This window comes from Herpailurus yagouaroundi, unplaced genomic scaffold (genome assembly GCF_014898765.1).
Source record: "Herpailurus yagouaroundi ecotype Mexico unplaced genomic scaffold, PumYag 28, whole genome shotgun sequence".
Lineage (NCBI taxonomy): Eukaryota > Metazoa > Chordata > Mammalia > Carnivora > Felidae > Herpailurus > Herpailurus yagouaroundi.
In genome coordinates, this window is record NW_024412376.1 from 76,669,878 (window position 1) to 76,685,594 (window position 15,717).

The 15,717-nt window shown below is 36.1% G+C and overlaps 1 protein-coding gene across 18 annotated transcripts in view; it reads left to right on the top strand.

Annotated features, from left to right (window-relative positions):
• COL25A1 (collagen type XXV alpha 1 chain) overlaps positions 1 to 15,717 on the top strand; it is a 470,156-nt gene that overhangs the window by 422,891 nt on the left and 31,548 nt on the right. For 16 of the 18 annotated variants that reach the window (XM_040476447.1, XM_040476442.1, XM_040476438.1 and 13 more), the window contains 7 exons: positions 94 to 171; positions 6,114 to 6,137; positions 6,750 to 6,794; positions 10,230 to 10,274; positions 12,799 to 12,879; positions 14,054 to 14,116; positions 14,759 to 14,809. In XM_040476447.1, the coding sequence (XP_040332381.1) occupies positions 94 to 171; positions 6,114 to 6,137; positions 6,750 to 6,794; positions 10,230 to 10,274; positions 12,799 to 12,879; positions 14,054 to 14,116; positions 14,759 to 14,809 (387 nt within the window). The remainder of the gene's footprint in view (positions 1 to 93; positions 172 to 6,113; positions 6,138 to 6,749; positions 6,795 to 10,229; positions 10,275 to 12,798; positions 12,880 to 14,053; positions 14,117 to 14,758; positions 14,810 to 15,717) is intronic. The other 2 variants (XM_040476457.1, XM_040476443.1) reach the window with 1 other exon arrangement.

Genomic DNA, 15,717 nt, shown 5'->3' on the forward strand with positions numbered 1-15,717 from the left:
ACTGCGCCACCCAGGCGCCCCTGTTTTTGCCACAGTCCTTTGTACAACCTAGCCTAACTTCCTTGATTTTCCCTTGGTTGGTTTTCTTCATAGGGTCCACCTGGTCAAAAGGGAGATCAAGGAGCCACTGAGATCATAGACTACAATGGCAACCTCCACGAAGCCTTGCAGGCAAGTGACTGCTCCCTGCCCTGGCACAGTGACACTGATGATCACCCATGTAATGTGTGTAATATCAGCTTCCACCCCCACCCTGGCATCCCAGAGGGCTCCACTGCTCAAAGCACACCTTTTTCCTGATCTCCTGAGCCCATCTCCTTCTCCCTGTCCCAGTGTATCCTCTTTATTTCTCAGCATTTTTTTATCTTTCCTTTTCTTTCGCTTCTGCCTTCAGATATGCTTTAGTGTTATCTGGTTTAAACCTTCTGTTCATTTTGCCAATCTTTGTCTCCCTTGCTTGGAAAGCAAGTATAGCAAAGCAATTAAGAGTCATGTGGCCCTGGAGTCAGAACTCCCTGGCTGAAAATCTCTTGCTTACTAAGTTCATGACCTTGGACAAGTTATTTCACTTCTCTGTGCTTAAGTTTCCTTGTCTATAAAAAAAAAAGGATAGTAGTAATACCTCCCTCAAGGGTTGTTGTGAGAAGTAAATGGCTAAATACATATTATACACTTGGAAGTGCCTGGCACATAGTAAAACTTCCATAGGTATCTCTTATTGCTGTACCATTCATAATATAATGTGTTATTACCATAGAGAACTACCTATAGAGTAAGAAGCCATAGACTATATGGCTTATCGCCATTACCTTTGCTTCCTGTTCGTCCTTTCATGCTTAGACTCCTGCATTCTAGCCTATATCAACATTCTGTTGAAACTTCTCTTAAAAAGGCCAACAATGACCTCTAGGTCAATCTCACTGTACTCATCACCCTTGATTTTCTGTGACATTTATACTAAACTGCCTTCCTTTTGAAATTTTCTTTCTGGTTTTTCAAATCCTCTACTCTAATTTCTTCCAGGTTTCCTCTTAGTATTTTCAGTTTCTCTGTCATACCCTAATTTTTGGTATCCTCAAGTCTCTGATCTTTTCTTGGTTCATTCACTTGCTCTGTGTTCTTCTGTGTTGTGTCTTCCCAATCTTTCACCCTCCAGGTCTGATTTGCATGTACCTCCAGGTGTCTAAGAATATTTCCACCAGGGATGCACCATTGCTTTATCATCTCCCACCAACACATACAATTATACTGATGACTTTTCCCTTCCATCAAATGATTCCCTTTTTTAACTAATCAATTGCTGTTAGTGATACTATAATTGTTTAACTTTCTTGAGATAGAATCTTTAGAATCATTTTACACTATTCATAGTCCTTCGTCCATTACATCTAAACAGATGCTGTTATTTCCTTTTTCAAAGTGTCTCCTGAGGTTGCCTTATTCTCTCCATTCTGAACTCGGTCCACATCCTATTTGTTTCAGGGCTAACACTGCAACAGCCCCTTCACCATTCTGCTGGTCCTAGTGCCTCCCAGTCCTTTCTAACCTATCCTGCATATCACTCTAAGCTAATTTTCCTAAACTATTATTATTTTGAAGGCTCTGATCTGCTCAGAAACCTAAATGACCACCTTGCCTACTCTATCAAGCCCAAACTTCATTTGACTTTCAAAGCTCTATAATTCTACCTATAATAGAGAATTTCCTATTTCTCCACAAAACAGATTTCCCAAGAGTGGCCATATTTATCATACCCACAAAAATCGCCCTCTTTTTGCCTGGTTCATCCCATTCTTCTTCCCTTTCTTTCATCTGTCTAAATCTGATCCAACAATATACTGCTGCCACCCAGATGATTCTTTCTTTCAATCCTTTCAAACATCAGCAGTCAGGCCCCATTAGCTTAACCTTTAATTGTTCTCAAATCACATAATTTATTTTAGTCTTGCCTCTTACCAGATTGTAAGTTTCTTGGTGACAAAAGTATATCTCATGCTTATTTTATATCCCCTGCTGTACCTGGCACAGGTCTAGGCATATAAATATTGAATAAATGGTTACTGATAGATAAGTGAGTACACTTAGCCTATATGTACAATCCATTTCTTTGCTTGAATACCAAATTAATTGTTTTAAATATTTGCTATTTTGTACTTGATTGACTGATTTCCCCCATCTTTATGATTTCACTAACAGTGTCTAATTTAGTAGATCTACATTTTTATGGGTGCTTTGCTACAACTACCATTTTTAACTAGTAAAGCATTTATTAAGTAGTTTTTGTACATTGTTTTCAGCTCAGCCTCTTTTTCTTTTCATTCTTTTTCTTCTGGTAAAATGCAAAGAGAAGCATGCTCATTGCTTGAAGAAATGTTGCTTGGTCAGTAGGTTCAGTCAATAGGTTGAATAGTGTTCCTCAGTACACCTGGATTAGATATAAGCAGTAGCCTTTGGCTATTGTCAACTTCTAGAACCAGATTTCTAAATTGTTCCTTTTCCCCCACAAATTGATAACTGCATGTGGAAAGAGAGAAAAAGAGAATAAGAAGTTTTGGTGTACCTACTATGTTTTCAAAGCTTTTACTTATAAAATATAGGGACATAGTTTTTAACTTAATTTATTAGTGATTAAATTTCTCCTAAACTGCTTTCGGTGACACCATAATTCTTACTACCACCTTTAGAAGGTATACATTCTCTTAGCTTCCAAGAAATCCTCCAATATTATAGGCTATGACCATTTCTGGGAAAACTGTGAGTCTTTTAAAGTATCCATTGCATGAACAGAGTCAGGCCTGAAGCAAGCTACTCTCGGTCTAAAACCAAAAATCTGTTTTGATTTCCTCTCTGCTATTAACTAGCTGAGTCATTTTTGGGAAAGCAGTGAGTGTATCTATACTTCATTGATCTTATTTGTAAAGTAAAGATGTTTCAGAATAGATTCTTTCTAAGAGTCCATGAATTCTAGTATTATGGTTAAGGTCATTTTTTAGGAGCTCCTGAACATCCTTTGTAAATATGCCTAAATGCACGGTACTTTTTAAAACATTGACACCCACATCTTGATATGAAAGGATATATGTGCTCAGTTTATTTTTCTGCCTCAAGTTCTTTATGACAGTAAACCAGTCAATATCCATTATAGTCAACTAGTTCGCGTTTATCCCTCAACCTAAATAAAGATTTATTGTTTTTATAGGGTTAGGGCAATTACATGTTATGCTTGTAAATAGTTTTTAGTTATTTTTTTGAAACTATTTGTTTTCCTAATCTAGTTCTCTAGTGGAACAAGGGCCCCTAACAAAATCAATTAAGTAAGCAGCCATTAGACTGAGAAGGAGGTAGTAGACGTTTTTTCTTCTAATTCTGTAACTACTGATGGATATTCACCATTTTGTCCATTTCATTTTATTATCTCCTCCTCTAAAAAATATGCAAAAAAATCTAGATTAAGTAAATAAATACATAATACCATTATAAAAATGCCACATTAAAAATATACAATTTTGCCATTGCTTCTATTGAAAATTGTTATTTACAGAAACATTTGCCATACTCCATTTACTTTGATTTTTAAGTTTCCACAATTAGCAGTAAATCCTCTCCATTTCCGGATTCAAGTTTTTAAAAATGTTTAACACCATCTAAATTAAACCTATTCTCTAGTAAATCGTGGGTGCTTTTCAGCTTGCATCATTATGAGAAATGAAGGAAAATAACCTTTAATTCTAAAGAGATTCACATAAGCATCTGAGGGAATAAATCACAAAACAGCTTGCGAGACTTTCAACAATTTACAGTTGCTTCAGCTCATGCCTCCCATTTCACATCGTGCCTCACCAGAAAACGTGTCTTTCTTCATCACTACCAAAAATTCTGGTTTTCCAATCATTCATGGAGTTCAAGAGAGAACCCTGCTGAGTTCCCATAGGTGTAGAGTGGAGGAACCAGATACAAGAAATTCAGAGTGAGCCAATATCTTTAGGATGTCTCTGTGTGCCCGCACACAGGTGCTACAGGATGGTGGTAAAAATGTTGTTGAGAACTTAGCTTAGTTTGTCATTTGTTTTTTTCTTGTTACCTGGATGTAACCTGCCTTATGTAACTGTTAGGTCTCACAAAATATAGTTAGTTAACAAGATCACGTAAACTCCATCTGTTAGATAGTTCAGTTACCATTAATAATATGCCTTTATTATGCGACTCATTACAAAACACATTGTTAGCCTTACATTTAAAAAAAAAAAAGCAAACTAGTTTTGTGTCCAGGTGGAAAATGAATTCAAATACGGTACATTTGGAAAACCTCAGAGAGCTCAAATTGTAAACTCTCTTCCCTTTCTAAAATTTTAGGATTCTTTTAGGATTTTTTGTAGTTAAAAATATATGATTGGAGAATAATGATAAAGAAATTATTTCTACTCTATAATTCTCTAATAGCCTTTTTAAAAATGACTTGCCTACTTACAGGGGCAAAGAAGTAGCTTTCTCATAGCAATAAATCTGACTCTTGCTCTAGATGAATCCCTTGAGAGAAAGTAAGTGGTACCTTATGTTACACAGATATGATAGGCCTTGATATTTTTTTTTAACTTGCCCCTAGTATGTGACCACTTTGCCTTTTGTCTTAGAAGCACTGGTGGTTTCTTTCCTACTGTGTTTTCCATGAAGCTGCAATGACCACGACTGATTTTATCATAGATACAAACCATTTGTACGCATGCATAAATATATTGTTTTCTACAGAATGATGAGGTCATGTCACTAGAGATTCAAGTGTTTGAAGTAAGATCAGTAATATTAAGTTTATTTTTTACAACAACAATAATAAACAACAGCAACAATGGCAACCTGAATCAGAAATGGGAATGGAGGAGTGGAAAACAAAGGGATGGTGTCAAACCGATATTCACAAATTTACACGTAACTGGATAACGTGTTTCTTTGAGCAGAGTCCCTGATGGAAAATGTGCTCCCTCTATGACCAAGTCACGTGGTGATGGGCCCTACAGAACTCTTCGCATAGGACCTAGACTAGAAAACATTAGTGCAGTAACGGTTCATGGATTAAGGGTCAGATATTCTGGAGATTCATTCTTTAACAGAATACGTTTTGTTATAGTACTCTAGTACTTCACACTAAGAAACTGGATGAATTCCATGTCAACTCCTGTCTTTAGCCATAGCACCCAAAAAAGCTAATTATAATGCAACAAATAAGCTACAGACTAAAAAAGAAAAAAACTTACTTACATATACAGTTGGACATTTCCATTTTCTCTACTTTAAGTGCCCTAGAATGGAACTCTCGTGGATAGCAGTCTCTCAGGTCACAATTATGCCAACACACCTCTACTGTACACCATTTAGCTACAGACATTTTTTTAATCAAGTGAATTAAAGTTTTGACATTTTCTTTTTTCTTTACACAAAGATTTTTTAAAAAGAAAGATCTGAAAATAGTTTTAAAAACAATCTTTATCAGGGAATGAATGGAGGTCTGACTCCACCCCCAAAATCTTTATAACTATATTGTATTCATTTAAATTTTATTTTTTTTTCAATATATGAAGTTTATTGTCAAATTGGTTTCCATACAACACCCAGTGCTCATCCCAACAGGTGCCCTCCTCAATACCCATCACCCACCCTCCCCTCCCTCCCACCCCCCAGCAACCCTCAGTTTGTTCTCAGTTTTTAAGAGTCTCTTATTCTTTGGCTCTCTTCCACTCTAACCTCTTTTTTTGTTTGTTTGTTTTCCTTCCCCTCCCCCATGGGTTTCTGTTAAGTTTCTCAGGATCCACATAAGAGTGAAACCATATGGTATCTGTCTTTCTCTGTATGGTTTATTTCACTTAGCATAACACTCTCCAGTTCCATCCATGTTGCTACAAAGGACCATATTTCATTCTTTCTCATTGCCACGTAGTACTCCATTGTGTATATATTCATTTAAAGATAGGTTAATATGTTCTCAGTATCTTCTCAATCACTTATAAGACATCAGTCTTGCCAAAACACATTCAAGGAATTTGATCATTTCAAAAATGTATTATTGTACTTTGGCACACAATATAGGTAACTTTGTCTTTGTCAATACATTTTCCCAACAGAGGATTACCACCTTAACTGTCACGGTAACTCCCATGCATGATTTCTGTGGTTTGTGACTTTGTGGTGTTGATGCATGCCAATGATAATGGTACTAATGTAGCAATTGTTTTTGTCTGATATTTAGTTTTATGTCTCCTTATTAATAACTTTTACAACATTTGCCCCAGTTAAACCACTTTGTCTGCTTAGTGAAAAAGACCCCCAAAAAAGTTACTGTTATTTTTCTAAAAGTTTTTAGTCTTACAATAATGTGGCTGTGTTCTTTACTGTTTGGGAAATCAAATCCTTTGTGTGTGGGGGGAGGCTAGGTATCTAGAAACACAGGTAGTATTAGCATGCTAATTCATCCCAAGGAGATGAATGTGGAACACAACAGCAATTTTACATTATGTTATGAAATCAACTCAAAAGCATATTCAGTGTTATTTTGCCTAAATGTATTGATAGTTTTGCACAGAAGTAGGTAGTTTTTATACTTACATAACTGGTGAAATTTGTCCCCATTGCAAATTAATGTTGGGGGATGTTTGATTATGACAGAAATAATGGAAGTATATGGTGTACTTATTATTTAAAGCATAAATTGTAATACATATATTTGCTGCTTTTTAAAACTTTGTCTTTTCTTGATTTAGGGTCCCCCTGGACCACCTGGACCTCAAGGACTACAAGGGCCAAAGGTCATTCTTTATTTTACTTGTTTCCATTTACCACTTATGGTACAGAGAATCCCACCTTAAATATATGTATCTTTGAAAAATCATTTGTAGAAAATACTAGAGAAGCTAAGATCATCAATATTGCTTAAGGCAGCTAAGAATGGACACTGAGGTCTGGGCTGAAGGGACAGGAAATCAGAAAGGGGAAAAAAAGGAAGATTAGGTAAGAAGGGAGAGAAATAAGATTAGCATTAAATTTAAAGGGAGGACATTGAGAAAAACGGAATATTAAATGAGGGAAAAACAAGTTTTATAGAAATTATAAAGGTAAAGAGCCACTAAATGTAGTATATGAAAAAAGGAAAATATTTATATACAGGAGGATTGAAGAAAAATTTATTCTAACACTAAAAAAGATTTTCCCTTTAATTTTTTGTAATAAAAATAATAAGAGAAGCTTTAGCATGGTGCATTCACAGATGAAAATTTGAGGAATCATTTTTCAACCACTTTTTATAACAAATCCCATTGTATTTATTCATTCTGCCATTTGCATCTTATCTAATGAAACATACCAACTATGAACAACAGAAACCTAGAATTACTTGATTATATCTCAGATTTGTCGGTGGTTTCAGCTTTACCCCTCCAAACTTAAATTTAGTTATTTAACCAAATTTGAGCAAGTAACACATAGCCATTGTCTCTCACTTTTTAGAACTGAGCCATGTGTGTTGAAATATGACTTTCATCACTGGATTTTTGTAGGAGATTCAAGTGATTTTGAAATCCATCTTTTGTTGATGCCTTTCAAAGCACTTTATTTGCTGAGTCTGTCATGTACACACACACACACACACACACACACACACACACACACACGCGCCAGCTTGTATACTCTTTAAGATACTTAAAAACAGAAAGCTAACACATGGAAAATGATTTTTCTATTACAAAAAGGAATATAAAGTAAAATATTGCTGAGGTCCTTACCCATATAAGATATACTTAGAACATAGACCCTAATTTTAAACAGATATCATGTATAACATTATTGTAAGGTTTGGGTTTTTAACTTTCTGTTTCTCTATCACATTCTGGGCCCTAACAGATAGAACACAAAAATTCTCCAGTTACACAGTCTTTGTTCCTGGTAAGCAAGTCAGCCTGGATCCCTGCTCTCTAATATCTTGGTGAGCTGGACTAGACAACACAGGGGTGAATCTGCAGATTCCCTTTTCTTCTATGGAGAGTCAACCAGGATCTAAATTCCTTGCTTCTGTGCTAAACACATACCTCTTTCCTTACACACCTCAAAAGCTCCTAGGACTTTACACTTCTTTAAAGCCCAAAGACCTATAGCCACCCTAAGGGTATAAATCCCTTGTCCTAAAGAGGCAAAAAGAACCACCTAGCCATGAAGGGTATATAATAGTGTTAAAACATATACACCTCCCCTTGTTTTATAATCTAATTGCTACTCATTTTTTAATTCAGTTATTCAGTAAGTAATTTTTGAGCCTCTATATAATAAAGACTAATATCTAACAGAGATATCTGAATATAGCAAGGGGTTTCAAGAAGGAGCTTACAGTTTAGAACAGGAGCGAGGCAAGTAAAGGCACAATTACTAATAAATAGAGTAAGTGCTTTGATGAGTGCATGCTATGGATGTCCATACAGGAAGGCTCCTCTCAGTCTTAAGAGTCAAGGATGACTTTGAGCTGAAAATGAAAGACGGGAGGAAGCTGGCCAAATGAGTGTCTTGACAAGTGAGCTGTGGGAGGGAGTTAGTCATACTCCCTTACCTCTCATCCCTGCTGGCCTTCCCACTATGCTGTCACTCTACCCCACCCCACACACTGTACAATGATCTTGTAATTGAGATCTTGGGCTGACTGATACAATCTTTCATGCTTTCCTTGATCTCTCCTTGAGAAGGTTGGGATAACAGGGGTGAGATGTGCCTATGACCAAGAGTCAGACAATGCAGCCGAAGTCAAGTGTAGAACCCATTTGCACTGGGGACTTAGCCTCAGACTGAATGGGAGCCTATTCAATTAGTGTTTCTCTTTATCAAACAAAGATTGTTTGACTTCTTACACATCAAGTAATTCTTTACAAACTACATTTGATGAGTGAAAGATAAATTCATAACTCATGAGTTCTGTTTTCTTTTAAACACTCGCGGGTCACATTTTGAAGGTAAAAGCTTAGCAAAACAATCATTATTGGACCCAGAGTGCTGACAAGCATTCAGACTGAATGAAACTAAGGCTTAGCCAGGTGCATCCAACCTCAGCAGACTTGTTTGTGGCAAAATAAACTTTGCTCCTACCACAAAGGGTGAGAAATCAGGAGTAAGGAAAGACTTCTTCTCCCCTCACCCCCACTTTTTTTTTTTTTAATGCATTTGTTTGTCAGGCTTTCTTTAATTGGAAAGCTCAAATTTCATGCTGTGGCCAAGAGCTCTTAAAGTTTTTACCAGGGAAAAGATCTCTAACAATTTCACTATTGTGGTTTATACATTATCAAAGAAGCCTTTCTAAAAAAATACAGTCAAGTCAGCTGCCTTGAAAATCTGTCTGTGAGGCAGGCCACTCACAATCAGGAGAGCTGACTTTACAAAGTTTCCACCATGTGGGAATCAGACATATTTATAATGAGATCTGCAAAAGTGACTCATTGATCTAAAATAATATCTTACCTTTCAAAGAATTTGTTTGTTCAGTACCTTTCCAAGTGAAAAATGACTGGACCTTTGTTGGTTGGATAAATATCTAGCACATTGCTTAAATTTGTTTTTAATGGGTCATCTTCAATTAAGATAAAATAGATTTTGGGTTGTCAGGGTTTCTAAAATGTCATAATATGAATAGTAAACTTTAATTCATTCCTACCATAGTATAGGTAATTGAACTCACCCAAAAGTAATTTTATGTGGATTAAGATATTATCTAATTGATTATGTCTGGAAATAGCACATTCACAATTATGAATCTGTATCCACTGTTCAAATGGTGCCAGTTAAAACACTGCATGCGATTTTTAAGTTAACTTTTATGCTTTTGCTTTTTTCTCAAGTTGGAAAATAAAGAGAAATAATACAGATTTTTTAAGGAGAAAAAAATTAACTGAGGCTTATAAGTTATTGTTACAGGGTATAGTCAACCTTCAAATTATCTCTACCAGTTTTCTTTCACCATTTTTTCCTTTAGCCTGAATCTCACATGGGGAAAAAAATAAAAACATTGGATCTTAGCTACATATAAGTATTGTTATATGTAATCTTTAAGAAAATGTTATTTCACTTAGTTTTGATATGCGTATGATGTAACAAAGTGTTCTTGGGTTATGATGCCTTTGCTGAAAAGTCAAATTGTACTATTACCAACCAGCATCACTTTTATTTACCAATGATGAATGGAGACAAGCCATCACTTTTTATCTTAACAGGGAGAGCCAGGATCTCCAGGAATCCCAGGAGTTGATGGAGAGCAGGTAATTTTCAAAGATATATACTGTCATTTAAAACATCATTATTGATCACTACTTTTATTATAGATTTGGAGCCAAAAAGACATGAGTGTTGACATATGATCCCCCCTTTCTTTTTTCACCATCTGTTGTAGAGACTATATTAACTCTAAAAAGCAATTGGTTTTAAATTAGACGTTAGTTTTCTTTGCAGAAACAGACCAGCGATATGACATTTTGTGTTAATACTCCTTACCACTCTACCAGTGACACTTCTGTGAATTTTTATTAGACTTATAAGATCATTACCAATTTAGTAAGAATAGCCTAATTTTTTGTAAGTGAATGCTAACAGGTCAAGATTATAATCAGTCAACAAAAGTTTCCACAAAATTAGATATTCCTTATATGTGTTGTTTTGACAATATTTTTTTCCCAAATAAAGATTACACCTAATTTTCAAGATCACTAGAAAATACAGAAACAAGTGGGGCACTTGTGCTTCCACAGAATATGTCAGTATCTCCAATGGTTTCCCTTAAATCAGAGGTTCGCAAACTTTTTCATAAAAGACCAGATAGTAAATGTTTTAGACTTTGAAGATCACATAAAGTTTTTGTCACAGATTTTTTTTTTTATCTGAACACCCCTTAAATTTTTTCTCAAAGATTCAACTTGTGCAAAAATAATCCCTGGGCTGGATTTGGCCTCTAAGCTGTTTACCTCTGGCCAGAAAGAATCTGACTAAGGAGAATATGGACACTACTCTCAATTCAGAGTCAAATCACAATGGTTAGCTTCAAGATATTTGATATTTTCTGGGCTTTCGTTATTTACCCAATAAATGACTAAAATCAAGAAAATCGTAAGAAATCAAGAGGTTTCTTTTTTTCTTTTTGTCAAGAGGTTTCTTGATACAGTTAGTGAACTGTGCTTCTCAGGAGATAGTATTAGGTAAGAAAATTAAATTCAAGAGTTATTTTAATATTAGAGTTGTATATTGAAGTAATATAATGTCACATAAAATAAACGTGATAGTTAAAAAAAGAAAAACACTTCTGATGATATGCTATTATTAATCAGAGATCACATAAGCATTTAAAAATCTGGTTGTATCCCCAATGCTAGTCATTAAAAATAATTAATTTAACATGCATAAAGATACTACATGGTCCCTACATACATAGTAGCTGGGGTTTTTTCTATACGCTTCACAAGGTCTACTTCTGCTACTAACTCCAGTAGCAAGGACAGGCTACCCTGCTACTCTCCATCACTAGATTCCTAAAACCAACCAGGGGCTGATTAATCAGTTAGATCCATCTAGACCCACTAATCTAGACCCACTCAAGCACCTATCCACTCACCCACCTAGCAAGTGATTCTGAACTAAGTGCTATTAAATAGGTATAAGTAAAGAAAAAACACGTTCCTACTGTTTGTAAGTAGGTTTGGGTATGGAAGAGATGAATAGGTTTGTGCAGCCAGGGGCCCCTTACTACCAGAACTGTCACCATCCCTGCCCAAGAATGGGCCATCTGGTCATATGATAGTGAAGCTCCTTGGATGAAAATACTTAACAATAAAAATCCACTTCAGTGTTATTATTACAAAACTCAGATTTGTTAGCATTCAAAATATACATCTATCTATTTACTCACTATAAAAGAAGAATAAAAATAGCATCGTGGGAGAGCCTGGGTGGCTCAGTCAGTTGAGCGTCCGACTCTTGATTTTGACTCGGATCATAATCCAGAGTCTTGGGATCGAGCCCTGAGTTGATCTCTGCACTGAGCGTGGAGGCTGCCTAAGATTTCTCTCCCCCCCCCCCCTCTCGGTCTCTCTCTCTCTCTCTCACTCACTCCTGCCCCCCTTGCCCCTCTCCCCTGCTTGTGCTCTCTCTCAAAAAAATTTTTTAAAGCACCATGGATCACCTCATTGAGATGTCATGAGAATAAAATAAGAACACTGTGGAAAAGTTGAAATATTTGTAAACTTGACTGAACTCTGATGCCTAAAGACCAGGCACCTAATAATTGGTGCCTACATTATTTATGTTTGTGTATATTGAACCATTGAAAACTGATGGTGATTGGAACTTCCACCTACTTTTAAGAGGGGTAGGAGAGTGTGATGGATGGAAATGGAAGAAATTTATTTGAGCCTTGGTTCTTATAACGCTAGTCCTGGTTCAAAATGTGTATTGTACTGCTGAGAATTCAGTCCCTTAAATTGTTTTCAGGACCAGTGATACTGAATTAACTACCAGGTAAAAATACAGAATCAAGAGAAATTATGTTAACACCTAAATTCATAGTTTTCATACTTAAATGGCCTAAGTAATAGGGTTTAATCCCTTCTGTTACATGAGGAAATAGTACTGATTCAATGTAGAAGATTGCTATAAGAAATAAGTCTAGCAATGAAAATCAGAATCATCTCTGCATAGGATCACCCACTGACAAAATTGATCTGGAATTCTGTTTTCCTTAGGATGTTACTATCAAGTTTCAGTGTGATTGTTACATGTAAACCGTATCATTTGTAGGGACTTAAAGGCTCAAAGGGAGACATGGGGGACCCAGGTATGCCAGGTGAAAAAGGAGGAATCGGACTTCCTGGATTACCGGTATGTTTGTACTTTTTAGGATGTGTTCATGTTAAGATAAATTAAATCAGAAAAGAGGAGCACCTGGGTGGCTCAGTTGGTTAAATGTCTGACTCCTGGTTTCATGATCTTGCTCAGGTCATGATCTCATGGTTTTGGGGGTTCGAGCCCCACATCAGACTCTGTGCTGCCAGCGCAAAGCCAGCTTGGGATTCTCTCTCTCCCTCTCTCTGCGCCTCCCCCACTCGCACTGTGTCTGTCTGTCTCAAAATAAATAAACTTAAAAATAAAAAAGAGTTTTATGATTACCTGCATTCTCATCTACTGGTTCATGTACTATTTTATTCTTAAATATTTGAGGTATTGTTGGTTAATTACTCCAACTGTGGCACTAAAACAAGTTTTAAAGCATCTAACCAAGTGAATTATAAAATAAACCTTCATGTTTTCCTGAATTATTTTCATCAGAAGATAGAAAGATAGAGTTGATCACTTTAATTTAGTATGCATCAGATGGTGACAACCGATCATTTTTAAATAAACCATAATTTAAAAATTAACAAACTAAAAAATATAAGGCAATTTTAAAACAAGTTACTGTTTAAAAAGTGTTCTCTTGGTGTGACTGGAATGGTGTTTTTATGACTTTACCCCACAATTTTTACTGAGGATTTGGAAGGGAAATTTTTAAAAAATGTAAAAGAAATGGAGAGATAGGTATTGTTAACCCTATTTTCAGCTAAGAACCCTGAAACTTCATTTTCATCCTCAGTAATTCAATTGTGAGATTAAAACAAAAAATGTAGAAGACTTCACTGCCTTAGGCCTGTTTTAAAACAAGGAAGTATATAAATGTCAATAAAAGACTGACCTTTGCTATTTAAAGCGAGCACCACCACAAAAAATATAACATTTATAATCTGATATATATAACAATGTATAAGTTTAACCAATCACACCTAACCTAGTTTTTATTTACTTTAAATTGTATTTCACATATCACCCACAGTCCTAGAGATTTGGAGAAGCTTGCTCTTTGAGACTAAAATGCAAGGGGATAAATCTTTCTTATATATATTATGTGCATAAGACTATAAAAATTTCAAAAGGATGATGGGTTTAGGGAGAAAATTCAGTTGTTTTCTTATACTTTGGAAACAACTTTACCAACTCAACTCTTACCGGTTATTTGTAGGGTGCCAATGGAATGAAAGGAGAAAAAGGAGACTCTGGATTACCAGGTCCTCAGGGTCCTTCCGTAAGTTGATGGTGCCTGAACTTCCGCGGTTACTAAAGAACTCTAAAACAGGCCTATTATTTACCAAGTTCAATCTGTGCCAGATGGCTTATCAACAGTAGAAAGACTGTGAACCTTTTAGTTTGTCAAACTATAGAAAAAATGTCTGTCGGCCTTTTACGATGAGAGACAATGAGTCTCAGAAGTCTGAGTTAAAAGCAGTTTTTTAGGAGACTGTCTAATCCTAAGGAGAAAAAATCAATGGTTTTCCCATAACACTTTTGGGTAGAGCTTTGTGATTACAGAGCACACTTTTTTCCCCCCTCCAGAGCCCTGTTGCTGCTCAGTGAAATATTGGAGAGTTTAATAGTGATTGTGATATTATAGCATCTCTTGATGATTGCTGTCCTTTCTTTTAATGTACTTTAGATTTATTCTGGCTTTTGTAAAACAGCTGTATTTTTTTTAAAGTTTTTTCTTGCTATTGTTGCTGTTCTCAAGAAGGCATTTCTAAACGTAAAGAATCAAATGCCTCACTTTTTCTAGTATCCTTCTTCCTCTGCAGCTATTAATGGCCTTAGCAGAACCCTAGCACAAGATCCAAGCCAAACTGCCTTATCTAAATGAAGTAACCAAATCCATGTTTATTTTTTGGACGTACAGATCATAGGCCCACCAGGCCCACCAGGCCCCCATGGCCCACCAGGCCCCATGGTAAGCCTCTCTTCTCTACAAAATGTAATCATGTATTTATGAGTATGCTACTAGAAAAACATGAACACATCCCTCACAACAGCCAGCTTGTATTTTGGGCTGCTCTCTGTAGAATGAACAGAAAATACGAGGTGCTCTGAGATATCTGACTTTACAGTATTGGCCTTCATTCCCAAATACGTCTCTTGAAAAGAGATAGAGTAGTTTGGTGATAGGAGAGTCAAGGATAGATTTGACAAGCTTTACTCCAACCTCCAGTATGAACGTCAAAAAATCATCTTAACCAACCCATTTAGGCCATTCATAGCATAACAGGATTAATAATTGTAGCCATTAATGAATGTGTCTAACCAACTTTGAAACATTTTAATGAGATTTTAATAGGCACATTTATAAAATAATATGAGAAAAATTGTAGATGACATATATTGTTGCTTCTTTTTCTTTTCACCTTTATGGTACTCTGGTGGATCCAGTGTTCACCGCAAGTATCCCTCAGACAATGGCCATGCCTTCACAGAACTCCTATCTGGTGAGGAAGGCAACCATTAAGCCAGTGTAATTCTCAAAACGTCCACCTAATGGCGGTAGTGTTAAGGCTAGAACATAGAAGGTGGACTGCTTCAGCTGCTTTTGACTGGGGCAGGAGGGTACAAGTTGGGCAGCCTCTAAGGTCACATTCGTCCCTAAGGTATCTCAATAAACTCTATGCCTTTAGTCATACAGATTAAATAAACTGTGGGTCATGTTTTCTCCCTGGAACATCACTGGAATGATCTAAGCTGCAAAGCAGAGCCCCAGACCCAATCATCTATTTCTTACTAACTGTTGTTTTCTATTTCATATCACGAAATAGTTATAATTAACATTATTTTCTTAATACTAAACTGTTCATTAAGAATTAAGCA